Consider the following 23,420-nt stretch of genomic DNA (forward strand, 5'->3'; position numbering starts at 1 on the left):
AACAGGTGGTTTCTGCATCTGAGAGCCTTCAGGTGGGGGATTATCCTCCACTGGAAACAACCTTCTTGGCCTGAGGGTCGATGGTTCCTTTTCTTTCCCTGCTGGATTGATTTGCTCTGATTTTTGGACAGTTTGAATTTCTGCCGTGTTTCCACATTTCTCTGGATCTTCTTCCTCAATTATCATGTTGGAGTATCAAATTTCAGAGTTTCTTCTAGCGCCAAATGATGATCCTAATATTGAATCATATTTAAGTGAGGAACAACACTCTTTTATTGATACTATTTTTCCAATCCCTTTCGTGTAGGGCAACTAGTCTCTATTTATAGGGGACCCTTAATGGGCGTTTCCCTTTACAATTGTGCCCTTATTAGGGCTCTTATTACAAGATTATATATTAAAATCCCTATGTATGATACATCTTCCTCCTTTTTTATTCTCGGGCCCAACAGAAGTGAAATGAAATACTTTACGCATATGCAAACTAACGGTGTAGGTAAAACGGAGATGCTAATACTGATAATTGAACAAATTTCACGTAATCATCTTTTTCAAATTTGTAACAAAGTCAACACTCTTTAAACCAAGTTGGCGCAGGTCCTGACTAAAATTGTCATTATTTAATTTGGGAAAATTCTCTTGAATTTTAATCAAGTGTAAAATTTGAACTCGCCACACTGAAAATTTAATTAAACCTAGTAAGCAGCTTAAAAAACTCAAACAAAATGACTAAACACGTCTAATTTTTCACAGATATAAACAAAAAAATTAATTTAGACATGAAAGTAACTAATCATATTATTCATTTTGCACGTCTGACCAGATAAATTACCTAAAACTACCTTGAACTCGGCCTGACTAATATGCCTAGACAATTTCATGCTTATAACTAGTAAAAGTTTAAGTAACTCAACTAGGAGGGATTACAACATTATTATTTTCACAAGATTACAGGTACTAAAAGCATGCATTAAATTTGTGATGACCTCCAAATGTACTAAATTCGTTATGCTAAGCACCGATTATCATTTGCATCTTTGCCTCTAGCTTTCTGCTCTGTACATGCCTGTGAATTGTGATACAGATTCACATTCTTGGGAGTCTGTACCCTGTAGTGTCATATCCATGTTCGCACGAGTGCTTCAACACATTATGTCAATACTTGACTGCACATTATCTTCTTGTACAGGTTATATAAATGTGTAAAGCTGGAACTGAAAGTATAAGTTCAGAACAAATCTGCAACTGGATAGACTTCTTCTCCTACTTGAATCAACGAACCTGCCTCTTCTTTATCGCTATCGTCGTATCTCAGAAGTATCCCAAAGTATATCTTTCCCTGCCAAAAGAGAAACTATTTAATGTGGCGCACTGCAAAGGATGAAGAACTAGGATTAAAACTACAGAGTTACCTTCACTCTCCTGTAGGCGGCCAAAGTTGCCAAAGGTTCATTTAACCTCTTTACTTCCCCTGCTTGATGATTTATATTGATCATCTGACAGCGGTTGCAACCACCCAAAGACTGCAGATTGAGAACACATTAAAAACTCCTATAAGACATGCAACAGTCTGCGGTGTTCCATTACCAGAATAATTCAATTGTATTCATAGATATCAGAAAAAAAACTATTTTTGACCGTTTAATCCCATGTGCAATCAGAATTCAACTCTCAAAGTGAGATTATAGAGAAATCCTTAGAAATCATAGCTTTGTACAAGTATATGAATTGATGTGTTGCTAATGTTAGTACGGATCTATCTAATGTTGATCTTCCTATTAATGACATCAACGAGTTAAGACCCAAACGTAAGAACTTACTGTGAAGTATTTCTTCGCGATTCTTATGCATTGCCATCCATCTTCTGCATATGCTTCACCACCAGCTATCACAAGGTTTGGCCGAAATCTCATTGGATTGACTTGGATAGGAGCTTCAGGAGAGCCTTTCTCCACATTTTCTACACATAAACAATCACAAAAGTTTGATCTTCTAATATAAGACAGAATTCTTTCTTATTAACCTATGTTGTTGATACATGCAATAGACAAGGTTTTCACTTTCACACTGAACAGTGTCTGAATTGATTCAGCCAGGGAGCTTTCAGTTCTAGAAAACAAATGCAAGTAACTCTGGTCTCTTGTCAAACTTACACACGCAAATTCTTTAACTAATGTTTTCTAATTGTCCGTATTATAATATTTATAAAAGATGTTAGCATGTACATATATAACTTCCATACTTAACAAATAACAGGTATCTGACATAGACTAGTCCCCAGATTAATTATTTCACAGCCTCAACAAAGGCTAGAGAGCATTTTTTGAGATATATATACCATAAGTTGTCTACTAGACTAGATTGAGTAAATAAGAAACCAGAACATACTTGAGCTTAACCTGGTGTTGAGATCAGATACACTTTGCTCGGATATTAGCAACAACTGTGCTTCATTCACAAAATTTAATTTGCTTTTAGCATCAATGCACATCCCTGCACTTTGGTTTCTGTTTGAGCATGGATATCTTTTCGAGCCAGCCAGGCCAGAACTTCTTAACAAAGTACAAGGTCGACCAACAGCATTGCTGAACCAATCATCAACCTCATCGCCGTAAACCTGGACTTCGTACCTATTTTGAAATAATTGTTTTATAACGTTTCAAATTAAAAAACCGAGCCCTTCATAAACTCTATGGAAGGTCTCTTGTACTTTTTTCCATTTCTAAATTATATTAATAAAGCCAAACTACTACATATTTGGTAATCAGTTTGTTGGGCCAAATTAAACTAATAAAAAAAAAAGAAATCAACTTCTAAAAAGTATGACATGGGCCACAATGAAGTAATAAAATTATGGCCTTCCAAATGTAGGATTTTAGATATTATATATATAATTAAGTAAAGGAAATACATTCGTTTTGAAAATGAAAAAATACAAAAAGTATTCATATAACAGAAAATATTTGATATTAAAGAAAGTTTTTTTACATTTTATACACAATATTCTAAATATTGTACGAATGCATCACACATTACAACTTATAAACAAAATTAATGTAAAAAAGTCACATCTATATATTATATATTGTTTTTGCAATTCTTTAAATTGATTTTTTCAATATACAAATCCAGTGCTTTGCACAGGTGTTGTAATGTTTGTATCATATTATAAGCAAAAACGCCATTTCTTTTCCACCTAATATTAAACTTTAGTAACAAACTAGCCTTGGAGTAATTTGTTTGCTGAATTATATAAAACATTAAACAAGTAAGTTACTGGATAACTTTGATCACGCCTCTATTGACCATGTATTTGATGACAACTTGGTGACTACCAAATATGGACATACATACTTGTACAGTGGAAACTGAGGTAATAAAAACATTTGGCAATGCAAACAGAAAAACAAGAGAACTTGTGTGATGATCATGGAAAGTTCAATTGAACGCAAATGTGACTTCATGTTTCCAATTAATGCAAAGAGGGAACTAGGATTTACTGATACCCAAGTCAACCCAGCATCACAACTTAACCCAGGAATCACAAGTGTGTGTGGTAAACATAGGCTAACTAAGAGTCAAACAATTATCCCTGTTACTTAAAGTCTCCTTTTGGAGGCTGATTTGATGCATAACCTGCATGGTAATTGATGTCACATCTAAAGGTAGTATTAAACAATTTTTATTATTATAGATCAACCTCATACCTCAGATTATGTATTTCCATTTCAACTCTTCCAGGCATGTAAGAGTCTGATTCAAGTTCAATCTGCAATTTTTCTTTGCAACGGGGTGACTCGACAAATAATATGCCCAGATTGAGGTCAATCAATGTACTGATATAACACATTTCCGGAACCTATCAAAGAATAGATAATGACTTAGAACTTGATGTTTCATATTGAATCAGTAATAAATTTGATCTTACTCGCACTCGTAATATGGGGCAGCGTGAACAAAAATACATGACAAATGCAACTACTTACATAGCATGAACTTCCTAGTAGAATAACAATGTTACTGTTTGCATACTTGTCAAAGCGTAAAGACGAACATAGACGATGGCGAACTGCCTGGACGCCTAGGCGGTAAGGCGTCCATTAGGCGAATTAGACGTTCTACTAAATATAGGCATCTATATATTAGATATTATGTACATACATTTTGATTGGTTTTCATAATAATTACATTAATGTAGAGATTAGTTTATTTGATTGAAACAAATAGATTTTATTGACTTTTGTTTGTTTAATTTGAGACTTTTACTATAAGTATGATGATTCAATACTCAATTTAACTACTTAAAGACGAAAATAGGCAAAGTCAAATCATATTAAAAAAATCACACTTTACATATACTTGAATGCCTAACTCGCCTAATGTACGCCTAGGCGTCGCCTAGACACCGCCTAACTCGCCTAGGCGTCGCCTACGTACCGCCTAACTCTCCTAGGCGCTGCCTAATTTGCCTAACCTATTAAAATCAAGACAGTAGGGACGCTTTTTCTTTTTTACTGCCTTTCCGCCTAGGCGACGTCTTAATAACTATGACTGTTTGTTTCAATGAAAATCACATCTTTAGGCTCGGCGTAGATGCAGTGGTTGAACTAGGGGCTATATAGGCTCTAGCCCCAAATGATCTTTAAAAATCAGTTAAAATAGCTCCAGAGGGATTGTAATATTTATTGTGTTATTTCTGAATCCCCCTTTAGAAGCAGAAATTTTTTGGACTTAATTTTGTTTAGACATAAATTTCGAACTTTTAATATATATATATATAAATATAAACTAGTACATAGCCCGTGCGATGCACGGTGGTTTATATCATTATAAATTGTAAATCTAGACTATAATATAATAACCGCAATGGGATATATTTTGGTTCAACGGTTATCCCCTTATTTTGGTTATTAAAAATTAAAAAAAAATAGTATTATGCACATGCTAAACTACCAAATTGTTAAATTACTAGATATAGTCTCCCGCTTAATTCCGACCAAAACTTATCCTACTAAACTACAATCAGAGCTCCTTCCTAATTCTTTCATTGATTTTATTATAAATATATAATTATTATATATTTATATAAATATATTAAAATTAATATATGATTGGATATAAAAAATTTAAAATTTATTTAAATATTAACCGAGTCATTGCATCGCACGGGATTTAAGCTAGTTATAATTTAATATGTTGCAGGTGTGATTCGAACCTTGTACACCTTAAATAATAATTTTTAAGATCATATTTAAAGGTTCTCATCAATTCGATCTGACGGCCCTGGATTGAGTGATCAGAAGACCAACGACCAAACTTTCAATGTTTCGTCTTTAATATAATAGTATAGATAGATGTAAAACAAAGTTACAAGTTATTGTGGAAGTTCATATAGACTACTTCAAGCCATTTAGAGGCCCATTCAGTGGTTAAAACGCATAATGTCTAGACTTGTACCTATTCAATAAATATCAGTACAATACTTTGAAGTCGAAGAAAACAATGAGTTTCAAAAAAAGAGGAAAAGAAGCAACAAATCAACAATCTCTTCGACTCTTTTCTTTGCTCTCTGTCAGGAAGGGCATAGTATTAGTAGTATTTAGTACTAACAGTACTATTAGTATAATTAGTGGGGGCATAATAGTCTTTATAGCTATTAGTCTGAACAGACCAGAACTAGTATAAATAGACTAGCAAGCTTTGTAATTCAGTATGCATGATGAAATATCAGGAAATGGAATATCTTTTCCACCAAGTCTTCTCTCTCTAGAAATTCTGTTATTCTCTCTCTCTAAAACTGATCTCTCTCTCTAGGTCATTTCTATCCCTGATTCTATCAATCTCTTGCTTGTTTCTCTTCTAATCTAGCTATTTTTAACTAAATCTATCCTTGTTTTATTGTTTTACTTGCTTATAAACCTAGAAAATCACAAAAACATTGAAAAACTAGAAAACTACATTGTCAAGGCATGACACTCTCCCTCTTTGGAGGAAACCTGGAGATAATAATATATTGTGATTGTGATGCAGTAGAAGTTTTTAACATGTGTTTACAAAAATCAAAAGGTTCCACCATACTTTTATTGGTCTACTTGTTCACATCAACTTCAATTTTAGACACCTCTTCTTTCTAAGTGTTTTATACACTTAACTTGAGAAGGTTCAACAATCTGATTATCTTTAACAATCAGAACATGTGATTTACCGTCGTCATGGTGTCTCACAAGTTCTGCCGGCACTCTTCCTCCACCCCATCCGACCCCCGAGTCTTGGACTATAACAAGCATACTACGAAATCCAGTATCAATGTACGAAATGAACACATGATCAAGGACTACACTTCTATCAGTATGGGAAGTCAAGCATATTGATGAACACTAATGGATTTTTTGAACACCAAGGACATCATTCATATCCTAAATATAGATGTACTTGATGCAACAAAGAGTAGAAAGTTTACCTTCTTTTGAGTTAGTATATCACCGCTAGTGCTTTTGATGACCCATTCTCTATCATGTAGCAATCCTGCATAATTTCGTAAGAGAAACAAGGGCATTAAGAATAGCAGATATAGAAAAACATGTTTCCAACAAAAAGTCTACATGTGCTGGATGAGGTATCTTGGCAGATAGTAAAGTTAAAACTACTTCCTAGTTAGAAATACTTGATAAGTTTTTTATTTAATATATAATTCAACTCAACTCTACTGATCACTCATCCGTAACTAACTGGTGGGATGTACATGAGTACTAGGTGCAATGGCAGTAATGCCTAGTAGAGAGATTTAAAATATTTAATATTTCCAGATGAAGGATTTAAATTATTCACACCGAGTAATGTGGAATAACCCAATTAATGAATAACTAATAATCTAAAAAACAGCGTCGACTTTCTCATGTTATGTTGTTTTACAAATTAATATCTTTTAGGACTGCAGAGGGCTTGAATTTGCAAGCAGGAAGGCCCTGTTTGCTTCCGTCTCTGTCACAGATTTTTTCACCCACTGCACGCTGTGACATCTGTTTCTGATCCCTTTGTCCGTGTCCCAGTTCATTTTTGTATTTCAATCTAGTCTTAAATCCTTATTTGAGAATTCAAATCAGTGTTAAGGTTTTGTAATTATACTAGGAAGTTTCTTGAACTGCGTTCTACTGAAGAATTATCTATACTACCTGCATACAGGTGTTATTCAGCATTATAAGTTGTAGGATTATCTTCAGGCACGAAACATGCCTACAGAAAAGATAGATCTGTAGTTATGCAAACTTCCTGAAGGAGATAAACATGAAAGGATTGATGATGCAGAAGCTTCTGACTACGTTCAAGATATAAAATGAATATCAGGTGTTGATAGAGTTTGTAGATAAATGAGAGGAGAAGGATTAATGATGTACTGAGGAGAGTTAAGACAGGAAGAGAAGTTGAGAAAGAATCGGACAGAAGTAATACACAGAGAAGAGATGGCGACAAGGTGAACATCGATGCTGCACACTATGCAAAAAAAAAAAGAGCAGTCACAAGAAGATCTATTTCACATGTTTAAATATCTATATATCATCAAAATTTTCATTACAGTCTAATCTTAAATTGTGTATAGTATAAAAAGTATTGCAGCAAGTGCAGTAACACTCTACTATCACAAGACATCAGTGTCAAAAACAAATGTCTGTATCAGGAAAATGCAAATTAGACAAAACATAATAACAAATTGACTAGAACTAGCATGACATAAATATGTTTATGCCCTTATGATAACTACTACTTAAAACAGTAATGAGATGTAAGGCTAAGGCAGGCAATTCATAAAGTTGCTACTTCTGGACATTACCCGCAATTATATACATATAATATCCTCGACTAAAAATGGACTATTTAATCACATTCATTTTGTAATACTCGGGCTACCATAACTATTTAGGGTATTGATGTTCTTCCCACATGATTTTTTATATTTTTATAGAAATTTTCCAGTTTGGTCATTTGGTGTCAAAATCCAACTTAAAAAAACAAAAATCAGATGCATTTATATGGAACAAAGAGCTTTTACTACATGCATCTTACAAATAGCTACCAGTACTGCTTAACAGCCAACTGTCCACGCTGAACCCTCCACAGGATTTTATTGGATAGATATTTATTGACCGCAGATAGTATTTGGACATATTTCTATCAGTTCCTGCAGTTTGAGAATCATATATATGTAAAGTGATGATAACAGCAAGTAATGCCACTGAATATGCATAAAGCAAAAACTTGTTATTCAATAAGAGAGAGAGAGAGAGAGGGAGAGAGAGAGAGAGGGAGGGAGAGAGAGAGAGGGAGAGAGAGAGAGAGAGGGAGAGAGGGAGAGAGGGAGAGAGAGGGAGAGGAAGGGGGAGAGGGAGGGGGAGAGGGAGAGGGGGAGAGGGGGAGAGGGGGTGGGGAGAGGGAGAGGGGGAGCGGGAGCAGCACATTCTATTATTAAAAAGCAGGAGGGAAAATATAAGAAAAAGACCTTCAGTTGTAATTGGTCTGTGAAAAATTGAATTAGAATGCAAAGGTAACGAGACAAATGAGTTCCGTATAAAGTTCATAAATTTCTGCAAATCAACATGAAATGGGAAATGGATGTTAGAAAAGTTCGGTTAGATATAAACTATTTTGTTTATAATTAACAGAAAATGTTTTACATGGACAAAAATTACCTTCAACCATTGATTATTATCTCCACCAAAAGATTGTAATTGACAAATTAAAGGGTAAATAAACTGATTTTAGTGGAGGAGTACAATATACAAAGAAAGAAAATTGTCAAATCAGACTTTAAGAGTAGTTCAAGAAATTGAGACTCCCTTCGAATCCCAAGTATGACAATCAATACATTTAAGCCAACTTCTTAATTTCTTTAAAAAGATGGCTAACTTTTACCATTTGGAAAAAAACACAATAGCAGTACAATCACTTTTGGTTTTAGGCATGTCTTTTTTCCTGTCCTATTTAGTATCTTAAGACGGAGAAACAGAATTTAACTACCGATAATTAAATTTGGAGTACAATAAGTAAAATAACAAGTTTCATGTAGCCTGTGACCATATGTTTCATTATGCTAATACCTACTACAGGAATGCCTTTTTTAATTGAAACATCTACCTTGGCATCTTCAAATGTTGACATATATCCAAAGGATACTCTCACAGCTCCGGTAGGTTTTCCATTTAATACATCGTGATCATCCCAGCAGACATGCCCTACCTAAATGTACAGGATATATATCAGTTACAAAATTTTGAGTTTATCTTGTCAAAAATTTACACCATGTGAAATGCATATACAACAAAGAAGAACATTGAACAACCTCAATATTGGAAAGAAGATCGGAGTGTGACAAGCCAAGATACTTAGCACATGCACCAGGATTGCAAAAGCACCCTGTCTAGAAAAGAAAGTTCAATCAATAACCGTGACAACCGAAACAACCACTTTGGTCTTCTCATGTCAGTATTAAGTAATCAAAAGGTCTACATTCTACAAGGACATTTATTAACTAAAATTAAGTCAAGTTTTAAAAGAAGCATTAGACTTGATTGTACATCCCATAATGTAATGCACAATTATCACTTACAAACATAAATTCTGGATAACCTTTACTCGACTCTTACCCGTAATTGTATTCCAGATAAAGAAGCCAGTTTTTCAACTTCATGGTAGCCAAACCAAGACCCATCTGGCCTTTTCAAGTTGAATGAGACAGTTGGACCAAGTTTAGTATGCAATACCTAAAACAGATTAAATCGATATTAGAAGCCTCCTAAGTACGGGTTGATATGCAAGTCAAGTAACATTGACAAGAATTGCAGAACACTAAAAACAGAATACTAATGCCACGTTTATAGGTTGAAATATGAATATCATATTGTTTAGAAAAAGGAAGGGATCCAAGACCATTTTCGAATTCAAAGTTGCCTCAGTATGTTTTTCCTCTTATTGTATGACAGGCACTCAAGAAAGGAAGAGGAAGGAGTGCTCGGACCGGAACTTTAAAAGGATTTACTTTTAGGAATTGAAAGCACGAGAAAAATTCGGGGATGATGTTTCACCTTTCACTACCACCGGACAAACCATTAGATGATCTCTATTAGAATACTAATATTCAGGGGATTTCAGGTGGCTAAATATACGATATCATATTTCGTTCTTCTCTGTCTCTATAACTGGAGGATGACATACTACCAACTCAATAGTTTAAACTTTGATGCCATGCCTAACAACAAACATATGCATTCAAAAACAGTATTAGGCAATTGAATCAGCCTACTTTCCCCAGACTCCAACCTCAAGTTCAAGAAGCACTGAAGTCTTACATTCACATACAAATTTGCTAAAAGAATGGCTTTAGATCTCACTAACATATATGAAATATACAAGCTTTGATGTCTAACCTTTGAATCAAGTCCATAAACCACACAGACACCGTCACCATTGTCATGTCGCAGAGCCAGAAGCATATTCCGCAAATATGTAGCAAGTGATGCTGTATGCCTTGGAGCACAATATTAATCATATCAAAAGACAACATGACACAAGCTAGAAAGAATTATGTCTTCCTATACCGATCATAGAAAATTAGAAAAGATGACATAAAATTGCAAAATATACCCTTGAACTGGTAATAAATACAAGATGAAAATGCCAAGACCAAGAAGAACTAACCCAGAAATCACAAGAGAAGTTGTGAATAAACTCCTATGATAGATAACGGTACAAGATTTTCTGCTCTTTCAACTTTACATAGAAGTGAGATACATTTTTTAAAAGCTAAAACTCAAAGTATAAATTTAGCCATGGTATTCTTCTTCTCTTCTTTTTAGTATGAAGTTACACATAGATGTGGGTCTGTTCATTAAATCAAGTTAACCCAAGGGATCTAGTCACAAACCCAATTTGCTTTTACTGAGGACCGATGAGCAAATTTTCATACAGTATTTATACCTATAAACTTTTATGCATAACTTAATATGTATAACCCCTCAGAAGGCATTAATTCCATAGCTTCCGCTGTTCCGCGTATACATATGTGAACTAGTGACAATTGATCTTGTTGACAGGATTAGTAACTCCAGAATAGACTCTACATGCCCTCAGTAACTTACCATTAAAAATATCACAACATTATTGGATTGGGGGAGGGGTTTAGGGAAAATTTGGGCCCTCGCCACATGTCTACATTTTCGTATTTGATTGTAACAATCTATTTCTATCAAAACGGATTATAGATTTACCTTTAAAAATAACATAAATTGCTACAAGCAAATTTTAGCACACTGCGTTATGAATTCTGAAAAAAATTGCAACATCATAAAAGAAGAAACAGATAACAGTCAAATTACTTGAGCTGTTAAAGTTGCCCGCAAGGTATGACAAAGAAGACTGTCTGCGCCTGTATCTAGTTTGACATTTCCCATCATGTGCCCATATATGAACTAAACAACAATATATGCTTCCCAGCTATACCCATTAAGAGTAGAATCAGTGAAAACGGTGAAACTCTGCACATACCTAGATATAGCTGATATGGTCAAAGTATTTAGAATGTAGAACCCATGATGAATGGATGCAATGCTCAAATATGATATACTTCCATCTTCCAAAGACTCCTCAGCACCCTCTCTTCTTTTAACGAAGTCGATATCAGCAATTGAAGCAGCTACTGTGCCTGGAAAGGTAATGAATGTGAGTAGTATATTTGTTATATTTTTAGACATTTTGGGAAAAATAGAATAAGCCAAACCTCCACTAAAGTATGTTTTCTTCAATAACTTCACGGCATCTGATGATAAAAAATTTAAACATAGAAGGGATTATCAATTAAGTAACAAGACGATAAGCCATATATATAATATATATATATATATAACAATGGAAAGGTACACGATGCAAATATCATTTAGCAGTAACACGCCTGTCTAGGGATGAGTGATGACTAAATAACAGTAAAAAGAAAAAATAATGGTCAAACTGTTCAAGCCAGCCAAAAAGAATACTTCTTGTACTATGATGAGTGGTTCGTTTTGGTTTTTCCTTGAGCAGATTTGTTTCAGTTTGAATAATTCAATAATAACAAAGAAACAACTACTTTTAAAAACACTGAATTATATATTAGGCATTGTTATAATACCAAAAGATTATGACTAATATATAATATACATATAAGTATATAATTGTACATGGTTTATATATATGTTTCATTCTGATTAATTTGCAGGACTACTCAATTGTTTTTATATTAATATTGCGGGGAATTGCCTGATAGGAAAAGGTTCTTTACATAATATAAAGGAAATTACTGCCTAATATTAATAAGATTTAAGGTATTAAACAAAGTAGATGCCCCGCAATTTTAGCAGCAGAATACTCCGAACTTCTATCTATACTCTACAATTTACTCTGAGAATGACAAGGGTTCCAGAATATTATATTACCCACAATATGTCTACTCAGGACAAGGTGGTCGAAACCCAAAATAATACAGTACCGAGACACTGACCTTTGGGCTCTGCACTTTCAGTTGTGCATTTTGTTTCTGTTTTCTTTTAATTATGTAAGATAATTTATTAAACATCTAAGGGGTGATCTTCCCCATATTTTACGATAATAGCCATAACATATTATAATTCACTATTTAAATTGCTTACCATTTCGAACAATGAGTGCTCCAAGTCCAGTTGGATAGCCAAATAGCTAGATTCAAGGAAAAAGAGAAACAAAACACCACTCATTACTAACTTTAATACATCCACGCTTATAATATCTAAACTCAAATAACACTTAGAAAGTGCTGATTACCTTGTAGAATGAGATAACAACAAAGTCTGCCTTGTACTTGGATAAATCTGGTGGCTCTGTTGCACATCCTTTTGCCGCATCAATGAGAACCATCCAGTTTCCCCTAGTTGCAATTATTAAAGCAGGTATATTTCATTAGGAGACCAAAGCAAACTCATGACAGGCATCTCCACTGTATGTAATTTCTTAATAGAAAGCCATCACTACATTAAATGATGAAAAAAAATGTAAGTGCTAGCCAACTAATATACTTGTGATGTGGAGACTCCTTTAAAATTCTTTCTGTATCTTCCTTTATTATGTTCGCTAAATCAAGATTGAATTTCACGCCCGAGAAATTGCACTCTGAGGGAAAGGCAAATAAGTTGAAGGCCTTCTCTGCAATGAAGTGAGCACCGGTCACAAATTTATAAACTTAATTACAGAAAGTTGTGATATCATAAATATCTCAGTGTTAGAAACAGCCAAAGAACATTATCAAACACACATAAAAGCATGACACATCAAAGAACATTATCAAACACACATAAAAGCATGACACATCAAAGATCATTATCAAACACGCATAAAGTACGACAGACCACACATTACTAGAACGATCCGAGGTTTCTTTAAACCATCACAATGAAACTATAAAGATGAATAGTACCTTCCAATATCCATTAGAAGGGAACAGAGACTAGAGGGATAGAACTTCAAAAGTTTCCTATATCTGATTTTAGGTTGATCTTAGAGTGTTAGCAAAAGGTTTTAGATGTCTAAACTACATAGTACCTTCTAGAGTATTAAAGTTTCACATATCCTAACACGCCTATTGATTTGGTATAAGACTCTAGCTCAGAGAACCAAATGATGTTATTTTATAATATTAGTAAATTTCTATATCAGTATTAATGGCATCTTGCGCCAAATTCAAGAACCACATACTATATAGAGATCAAAAGTTGAGCTCAGGTATTATTCATTTATAAAGTTGTCTGCAAGGGCGGTTAGTCAGCTTTCACATAAAATGTATCAAATACAAGCAAATTCAAAAGATACCAGCAGGCTCTTCGTTAAGGATTCTAATTTCACATCTTCTTTGGACAGTATGCTTTAACACCTTAAGAGAAGATTTGGTGTTTCCTAAGCCATCATTATGTCCAGCCTGTTCAATATCGATGGCAAAAGCTGCCGACCCTTTAGCAAGTGCATACCTAGAATGTTAAGAAAGACGTGTCACAAGGACTAATAAATGCCAAGGTAAACCAATGCACTTTAAAATAATCGAGAGCCAACAGTAAACTGGTGTTCTGAAGCAGGTGAGAAGCAGCTACTAAGTCCCAAAATTGTTCCAAAAGAAAATACATCAACCCATAGACATTTATTAAGTAGTTATTAACCACATGAGCTGTAAGAAATCCGGGCCAGGCTTAATACTAATGAGCTCGATCATAACTCCTGAAGAAATTTGACTGTTTCGAATTCAATTTGAGTTAATTCTGATATAATTTGATCATCGGTGCTTTTGACCTTTATATCAAGCCTAGCTCGAGTTAAGCTCGACATAAGCACAGGTATTGGTGCTTGTAGATATTGATCAAGTTAAACAAGATAGAATCCAATCTTATATACTTTCATATGTTCGCTGTAGTTAAGTTTGCAATCTTGCTGGAAAGTTAGATTCAATAGACATCTATTCCAGCTGCTCATGAACTTAATTGAACTGAATTATTTCTTGTTTTGAGTCCAGCTGGTTAACAGGTTCAAGCTCAAAAATGAGATTGAACTCGCTGCTTCTTTTTTTGAAACAATTCACAAACGAGTTTGTAGCAGTCGAACACCGAGCTGGGCTACCGAGATGGTCTCAAACAGCCCAGCTCGGGTACAAAATATATGCCCACACGAACAAGGAGTAATAGATTTAAAGTTTAAATGGTAACTGGGTAGTTTCCTCAAGTATATATATGTGCAAATAGGCATTTATTGATGTGATTTTGAGGACCTAGAATGTATTCTCAAATACCCTTCTTTGAATTTCCCGTAGCACTATTCAACTAAAAGTTTAGAATTCGTTTATATTCCAAATGACAACTTCAACCTCAAATCAACCCCCAGTCCCCCGTTCTATTCAAAAGTTCTCATTTACCAAGTACTATTCTGCTCTCTCCGCTAGCAGTCTTCCTGTGATTCCAATAATCCTTTCTTAATATCTGCTTTCACATAACACAGAGGATGAAAATGCAGCGGCAGTTGATAGAAAAATCAAAACATCTACTCTCCACTGTTCCTCAAAAGTTGCATGTTAGTTATTAGTTTGGAGAAACTTGCTGTAGCTACTTATTTTACATATTCAATTCAGAAGATATGGCCTATGGGTATAATCACTTATTCTATATAAACCATGAAGTATGGAATTACTACTGAAAGAGTACAATAAAATCTGAGTAATTTAGTCAGTCTATACTCCTAGGGCTTAGGTTTAAGCTTCTGCAAAAATTTATATATTCGGTATTCTTAAAAAAAAATTAAAATTAGGTTTCTGTCTCTACAGAAATTCATTCCATCAGAAATCCCCACCTAATCACAAATCTTAATATAGTTTGAATTCGAGAATGCTGTGGTAACTTAAGATACCATATGAATATGTTACTCTGTCTCCGGTATGGAGTGTCGGACACGACACAATTCCGAGTGTCGGATTTGAAAATTCTAAAGATTGGGGACACGAGTACACTGTCATATTCTTGGACTCGGGTACATTGACACGATATAATATATTAATAAATAAGTCTGGTGAGTTAGATATATTAGTAAAAAGTAACAATTGAACTTACATTAAACTTGATGTCCTAAAAGACTTCGCAAATTAGACATCTTCCCTACATTAATAATTTATCTCATTCTTTCTTCTCATTTATTCATTTTGAATTGTGAGTGTGATTCATATTTGATCTGTAAATTGGTCAAAGTGTCTTTAATTATCTCACTACCCCCCGCCCCCCCAAGAAGATAAGAGCAATATACTGAATGCAGCCAATAACGACACTAATCTTAAATTCAACATTCAATTTATAACTAAACCACCATTCTATCGTTGTAACCGTTTCCAAATAATACTTAATCTCCAACAAACATAAACATATAAAATATTAATAACATCAATTTCTCGGCATTAAATTTTGTTTATATAAAAAGATTGCTGAATCTTCCAACCTCTGAAGTCGCTACTGGTCTAAAACAAATGCTTTGAAGGGAGAGCTATAATTTTTCATGTTCATGTCTCAGGGTCCCTCCAACAGACATAATCCTCTGTCCATAATTATTGTCTATTTTAATCTAATTAAGATGTCAACGTGACATTTAGCCATAAGATAAACTATTAATATAATTTATACAGGCAGTGAGCATGATATTATCAAAAATGACTTGTTCATCTATGAGGGCTTTAATTTTACCTCAGGTAAGCAATATGCATAATTATGATGACGAATTATGATGACGACGTCCTAGACTAATGGTTCGAGGCATCTCAAATGTGCATAAATGAGGATCATATGTACAACATATTATTTTTAGCAACAAACAACAGGAGTCGATAAATATAAAATTTGAAAAAAAATCAATAGTGGGATTATAAAAATATACTCTCTGATTCCAAGAACACTATTGTGATTCTCCATGGTATACATGAAACTGCTCCGACTGCTCCATGGAAAAGCCTCTCCAACAAGTTTGAGGGCTGCCGTAGCTCCGGAAGTGAATATGCATTTGTACTCCTTCGCTGATGCATTACAAAAATTGAGTACCTGCATTCCAAGTAAAAATAAAATATAGTCAAAACAAATGCAAAATACCAGAAATCACTGTGTACAGTGGTAGAAGCTAGACTGAAATTGAACATTCTACCTGTTGGCGAGCTTCTCTTACAATATCGGAAGTGGATGAGCTGACATTACTTTGAGTATCTAAACCAACCATAATTAAGGTAACCAACACAACAATTACGATCAAATAGAATACAAGAGGACATTAATTTAATCTTTCCATGGTGATATATTGAGACAAGGTAGCAAAATGAATCTGTATTTCGAAAAACAAATTATTCTAAAATCACGAGTAATCCAAATACTCCGCCCGCAAGTACTTATGGTCATAAATAACAGATGACCACTGTGATTAGCTCAATTGCCTCAACCTCAAACATCAAGCAAAAGGATAAGGCCGCGTACATCAAAACTTCGCAAGACCCAAACTTATGTCCAATTTGTAATAATCATTTTCAGCTTGTGGAAACACCAACATATTACACATATACAAGTCCAACACTCGAAATCAAAAATCGATTTCCGATACAATAAAAAATGCGTATAGAAAAATGATGAAAATAAACATAGGATACGGGGATTGCCATAAACAGTAGAGTTAAGAGACTTGAAAACTGCTTCCAATTGCGACTCTGAGTATAAAGTGGCACCAGCATGATCCAGATAAACCAGCTCTGCATATATTCAGTTCCAATATCTTTTATATGATACTTCCAATATTTATTAAATTATACGAAAACACGAAAGTACACGACACAATACGAAACAGTCTGAATAAGTGTAAATTGAATACAAGGCATATAGTTGTTACCTTGAAGTCGGTGGAATTCAGTAGCTCGAATCTCATCGATATTTTTAGGAGCGTTTGGATAACCATAATCATCACCAAACTCTTCCAGAAATTGTGCTTTTTCAACGTCGGTGGTCATAGCTTACGGTGAGAATGATTCTGACAACCAGAGCGAGATTTCCGAGATGCTACACAACCTAATGAACTCCACGAGTTTGGATGAGAATTAGATGCCGGACTTGTCTACTTTTATTTATTTAAAACATTGCATTTTGTATTTTTATATTTATTTATAATTTTTTTATAAAACAAATATCTACAGATATTTTGTCCTTTGTCCTTGATTACGGGCCCGTTTGGGTTTCTTAAAAAATGTAATTATGACTTAAAATTATAAAGTGTCATATATAAGTGATATAAACATTGTAAATTATAAGTTATTTAGATATTTGGATAATTTTAAGTGTTGATTGCCTTATAAAGACCAAAAAGACGAAGGGTAATGTGTTTGGTAAATTATAACTTATAAGGTAAGTATTTTTTTGAAATAAAATTAAAATATAAATATAAATTACATGAATAAATAATTTTGATAAATGAATATAAAATAAAAAGAGAAAATTTCAAAAAAAAAAAGATAATTACATCGGGAGAAAATTATCGAATTTTTATTAAAATGGAGATTCCAGTTACTTAAACGGATTATTTAATTTGTACAACTAATTTAGTTTCGCTTATTAATAAATGATATAGATAATTAAAATATTTTAAAAAAATAAAATTCAAATATGATAAATATTTTAGTTATAAGTTGCTAGTGTGTTTAATAAATTATAATTTATATGTTATAATTATCTATTAGAAAGTAGATGGTTAAACATAATAATTTTAATACACAAATAGAGAATTAAAAGGATGAAATTTGAAAATAGGAAAACTGAAATATATATAACAAAGTAATATAAATTGAAGAAGTAAGGTGGAGAACAAGACAAACTGAAAATCTATATATTATAAATTGTTGGATAACCCTCTCCTAAGGTTTGGTATTCATATTTTGGTTCGGATATGATTTTTAACTTGAATTTGACCCATTGGACTATCCATTTTTAAGTTTGGTATCCATATTAGATTTATAAAATATCCATGTACTTATTATGACCCATTTTAAATGTAGAAACTTTGCAATTCAATTTTAAATATCAATTGTGTTACTTATGGTAAGTTTTTTTTTTTTTTGAAAACCACTTATGGTAAGTTCTCAATACAAATTAGAAGTAAAGTTTAAATTTTAACAAATTTATTTATAGAAATAATCTCATAAAATATATAACATAAAAATAACATATGTAACGAAATTAGTTCTTAAATAAATTTTTCATAATATGTAGATGGCATACACTTATTATATAGATAATTTAGTCTTTCATAATCATATTATTCAATTTGAATTATAAATTTATTTATTTATTTTATTAAATAATTTTTGAGATTCCGGTATACAAAGTACGGGCTATAAACTAGTGAGAATGAAAAAGCAAAGAAACCCAACTTTCTCATTTTCCTCGTATATGGTCCTATATGATCATTTTTTCTATTCCGCCCAACAGTCATGCTAGAATGCTAATGGGCTTTCCCCATATATGAACAACGGAGGTGGTGCCAAACAGGCACTACAACTAGTTTACTAGCTTAGTTCCTTTTAATATTTATTTATTTTATTTTTATTATAAAATTTGAATAATATTCTATCTTTTATATATAATAGGAGAATAAGGGGATAAAATTAGTTTTGAAGAACTGAACCTGGATCTTTACCATAACATGCACATATTCTTACCAATGTTACTTAGATTTTTTGTCATACACATAATATATAAGGGTCGTAAATAAGGACGATTTATTTAACTGAAATTTGTAGAGTTAGTTTTAAACAATTGAATTTGAGATATAAACTTAAGCATGGTAAATAAATGAATCATTAGTTATTTATTAAATATTTTTTAGTTTGAAAAGTATGTCTCGTACATTTTTAATATATTTTTTAATAAAAATTAAATTGTACATATATTTATTTTTTAAAAAGGTAAATAGATATATTTATATAAATAAAATATATGTGTACTTCATATTTAGATATGTAAGTGTTATATATTGTCAGTATATTTCGGTTTATTTCGAATTTGAAATCATAACTTGCATGTTTTTTTAAAAATATTCAAAATATCACTACATAACCTGGCCGAAAATATAACGTCACTATATAGGTTTAAATTAAATTATGTGTTCGACGAGAAAATCTTACAAATTGGGAGAAGTTTTGTGATATTTTATGTTGATAAAAAATAATGTTTTTGAGGTCTTTATATGATTGATTGAATTGATAATATGTTTCAAAATTACCAACTTAAAAATCAGAACTTTTCCATTTTAAAAAAATACTCGAAATTTAACTACATCACCCGACCAAAAATACATCGTCACTGTCTAATTTTAGTAAATTTAAATTACGAGTTTGACGAGAATATCATACCAATAAGGACAAATTTTTTAATATCTTATCTTAATAAAAAATAATATTTTGAGGCATTTATACGATCAAGTTAATTAATATTATGTATCAAAATTACTAACTAGTCGTACATTATTGTTTCTGGAACTTGACCCAATATTTAAATATATTCAGAATTTGACGTGAGATGGCACAAGATCTGTTAAAACTACGAAAATATACTAAATCGATTTATTTCTTAATGCTTCATTGTAGGGAAAAAAATCATATATATAATTGAAGAACAATGGGATAAAATTAGTGAGATTTTTTTATTATTGGTGAAATGACTAACTTACTCATGTACTTAATATTTATATAAAAAAATGTTGTTTAGGTGAATTATTGAATTATTTGTGAAATTAATTTTAGCAAACTGAATTTAAATATAGTTCAAATACAGTACATTAATTATATATATATAGTGTTATTCCACTAGAAATGTCCTTATAATGAAAATTAGAAATTAAAATAAAAAAAATTCTAAATCACGTCGAAATATAGCACATATGGTATGCAAATCGATTGTTGGAAAATGGAGAAAAATACAGTGAAGTCGGATTTTAAAAAAAACTTATCATTTTGACGGGAAAAATCAAATTAAGAATGGAGGATAAAAGCTGAGATTTTGTGTGGGGTGGTCTAGTTTATTTCTGTGTGCCCGCCATTAAATTAGATTGATCTAAGTGTGTAGATTAGTTTATAATTTTCATTTTAAGCTTTGTTCTCATTTGAACAAATGCATATATATATATATATTACGACTATAAAAAGTTTGCATATCTTAGTTGAATTTGAAATCAAATTTTCACCCGACGTTTTTTAAAAAAAAATACTTGAAATACTTCAGCTTAATTTGAATTAGAAATTTGATCCATTTTTTGAAAAATATCCGTCATTTGTCAATGTAAACCGATTCACTACGTAGGTTTAGTTAATTTAAGTTACGAGTTCGACAAAGACAAATAAGACGGAATGCTTGTAATGTCTTATATTAGTAAAATGTGTTTAATTTTTTTTAAGTTTAATTCAACAACCAATATGCATCAAATTTACTAATTTGACCAAAGATGGGTTATTATTTTTTGGACTTGACATAACACAAGTCGTCATAAAATTTGTTGATCACCCTTACTTTCAAAATGTGTGCTTGCCAGCAGAAGTTATGGATCTAATTGATTTCGACGTGGTCTCTTACCAATCTGATTAGAAAAAAGACTCGGGCAGAAAATAAATAAATATTATTATTGTATCAGTATAAATAAAAAGATAAAAATAATTAACGAAAAAAAGTCGACAACGATTAGATAATGTTGTATTAATCCCAATAATAGAAAACAATCCATGTCTGACCTATATCAACCCGGCCGACACTTTAACATATTTCAAAATATATAAATCTCATTTGACATACATATGTCATGAATATAACAACCTTGTATTGACACTTTAAGACGATATTATTAGAGTTTGACACAAACATTATCGATTCCAAATCAAACAAGTTCATTTACCTTACACCCATAAATATTGGAGTTACACAAACTAAAATTAGTATCGACATATCTTTAACACAGAGTTAACATATACCCAAAAATTTTATCATAACCAGAATAATCAAAGACCAACAAAATATAACTGTAAGCACTGCATAAGATTTCAACACTCAATGGTCTAAAAAATCATTGAGTGTAATCCACTTCGAGTGATACTTTTTGTATAATTCAAATAAATTATAAAGGATTATCCATTTTATTTCTAACAAAACTCGCGCAAAATGAAATTTAAAAATTATACCCCTTGTATTACAAAATATGTCTAGAAAATGGTACATGTCTCGCACTGTCTATCATGCTAGTTATATGTATAATAAAGTAAGTGGGGGTTCAGTGAAACAATGTAATCAAGGTAAAATGATTATTATACCCTCCAAGCATTAAAATTACAGTTAACTCATATCCAATTATGAAACTCCTATCCTATTTATTTCATATTTAATACCCATTAAGAGTCAAACTTTAAAATAATTATACATATATATAAACATACACCTACACATATAATTATATATATGTTATTTTAAGTTTAATGTATCATTTAAAAAGTAATAAAATATAATTAAAAAATTAGAGATTTTGAAATAATTACAAATATAACATAATTTTATTATATCAATTTTTTAAATAACATGATATAATTTCATATCAAATTAATCGTGGTTTAAGTGACTGGCAAAAAGAAATCATCACTACCTAATTAAAAATACACTTAGAAAATTATTTTTAGTAATATTTTTAAAATTATTAATATGTAATATGATTATTCATGACAATTATGAAGTATCAGATATTTGCTTACAAAATACACAATATAATTGTCACATCTTATTTTACGAGAAATTCTTAACAATACAATACAAAAAACATATTATGTAATATGTAGTATCAAATATTTAGTGACAATTTGACAATAATATAATCGCATTTATACCATACACGTATCTTGAACGAAATTCATATAATATAGCATAGTGAACTAATACAATACAAATATCATGTTATGTAGTACTCCCTCCATCCCATTTTAATAGTCCAGTTTACAAAAAAAATATCCCAAAATAATTGTCATGTTCACTAACCCAAGCAGATTTGTACTTTCAATATTTGACTCAATTAACCCACAAGACCCCTCATAAATATATTAACAGAAAAATCGAGGAGTTTGCAAACTTAATTTACAGGGCTCATAGTATGGCTTCTGGTTATCTCTTATATATGTTAAAAGAGGACTAGGGAAAAATAAAGCCATTTTAATGGTTGTAAAATTACGATTTTGCCTTTTTATATTAAAAAATTATAAAAATATTGTTATTACACAATTTTAGTTAAAAATGATATCAACCGGGTATCGAACCCCTTACCTCATACTTATCAATATTATGTTACTACTATATGTGCTACATAACATTTTGGGTTCATTTTTAAATTCTTATTAGATAAGTCATATTCTCTCTTTTTATAAAATTCTCTTTTTATAAATTTAATTTTTGAGTAAATAAAATACTTAAATATATTATTTATTAATGTCATTCCATTTTTTAATTTAGTTATTGTAATATCCGGAATATATCATGTAATTATCTTTATCAATAAATAATTATTATGTGATTATTATGTGAATTTTGGTGAATTATATGTTAATTGGTATCTATGTTTGGATGTTTATATATGGTAAAATTTAAGAATTTTAATTTTTATATGTCCAACATAAAGTATATAAAGTATAGATAATTTTGATATTTTTTCGACTAATTTATATATTGTTATATGATTTTATAAATGATTTATGGATTTAATAAATTATTTTTCCGAGTAATTATAAATTATTTTGGATAATCGGGAATCGTCCAACTTCAATCGTTTTTACGTTTTTACAATCCGGAAGTCTCGGG

General features: G+C 31.8%; 1 protein-coding gene across 3 annotated transcripts; it reads right to left on the reverse strand.

Moving 5' to 3' along the window:
• Window positions 1-752: 752 nt before the first annotated feature.
• LOC141720957 (molybdenum cofactor sulfurase) lies at window positions 753-17,650 on the reverse strand. Of its 3 annotated transcripts, XM_074523673.1 has the most exons (22): window positions 17,440-17,650; window positions 17,204-17,302; window positions 16,711-16,769; window positions 16,450-16,610; window positions 13,864-14,018; window positions 13,074-13,200; window positions 12,823-12,925; window positions 12,672-12,717; window positions 11,768-11,806; window positions 11,536-11,692; window positions 10,419-10,518; window positions 9,639-9,755; window positions 9,335-9,412; window positions 9,130-9,231; window positions 8,495-8,579; window positions 8,072-8,176; window positions 6,461-6,525; window positions 3,708-3,859; window positions 2,389-2,630; window positions 1,821-1,960; window positions 1,413-1,523; window positions 753-1,339 (listed from the first exon to the last, which is right to left on the reverse strand). In XM_074523673.1, the coding sequence occupies exons 1-22, from the start codon at window positions 17,555-17,557 to the stop codon at window positions 1,229-1,231; spliced, it is 2,472 nt and encodes an 823-aa protein (XP_074379774.1). In that variant the 5' UTR covers window positions 17,558-17,650; the 3' UTR covers window positions 753-1,228. The 3 variants fall into 3 exon arrangements, 2 of the variants coding, with proteins under 2 accessions (XP_074379774.1, XP_074379775.1); XR_012574611.1 differs by lacking the exon at window positions 753-1,339 and having other exon boundaries at window positions 2,400-2,630; XM_074523674.1 differs by lacking the exons at window positions 13,864-14,018; window positions 17,440-17,650 and having other exon boundaries at window positions 17,204-17,282.
• Between the last annotated feature and the right edge of the window lie 5,770 nt (window positions 17,651-23,420).

The sequence above is a fragment of the Apium graveolens genome, chromosome 4 (assembly GCF_009905375.1).
Source record: "Apium graveolens cultivar Ventura chromosome 4, ASM990537v1, whole genome shotgun sequence".
Lineage (NCBI taxonomy): Eukaryota > Viridiplantae > Streptophyta > Magnoliopsida > Apiales > Apiaceae > Apium > Apium graveolens.

Excerpts from the sequence above, each read along its gene's own strand:
- LOC141720957 (XM_074523673.1), bottom strand. The coding sequence starts at position 17,557 with ATGACCACCGACGTTGAAAAAGCACAATTTCTGGAAGAGTTTGGTGAT. Across the intron at positions 12,718-12,822 it reads TTGTTATCTCATTCTACAAG|CTATTTGGCTATCCAACTGG; the intron begins GTAATCAGCACT and ends CCTTGAATCTAG. Across the intron at positions 1,524-1,820 it reads TCGCGAAGAAATACTTCACA|TCTTTGGGTGGTTGCAACCG; the intron begins GTAAGTTCTTAC and ends CTCAATCTGCAG.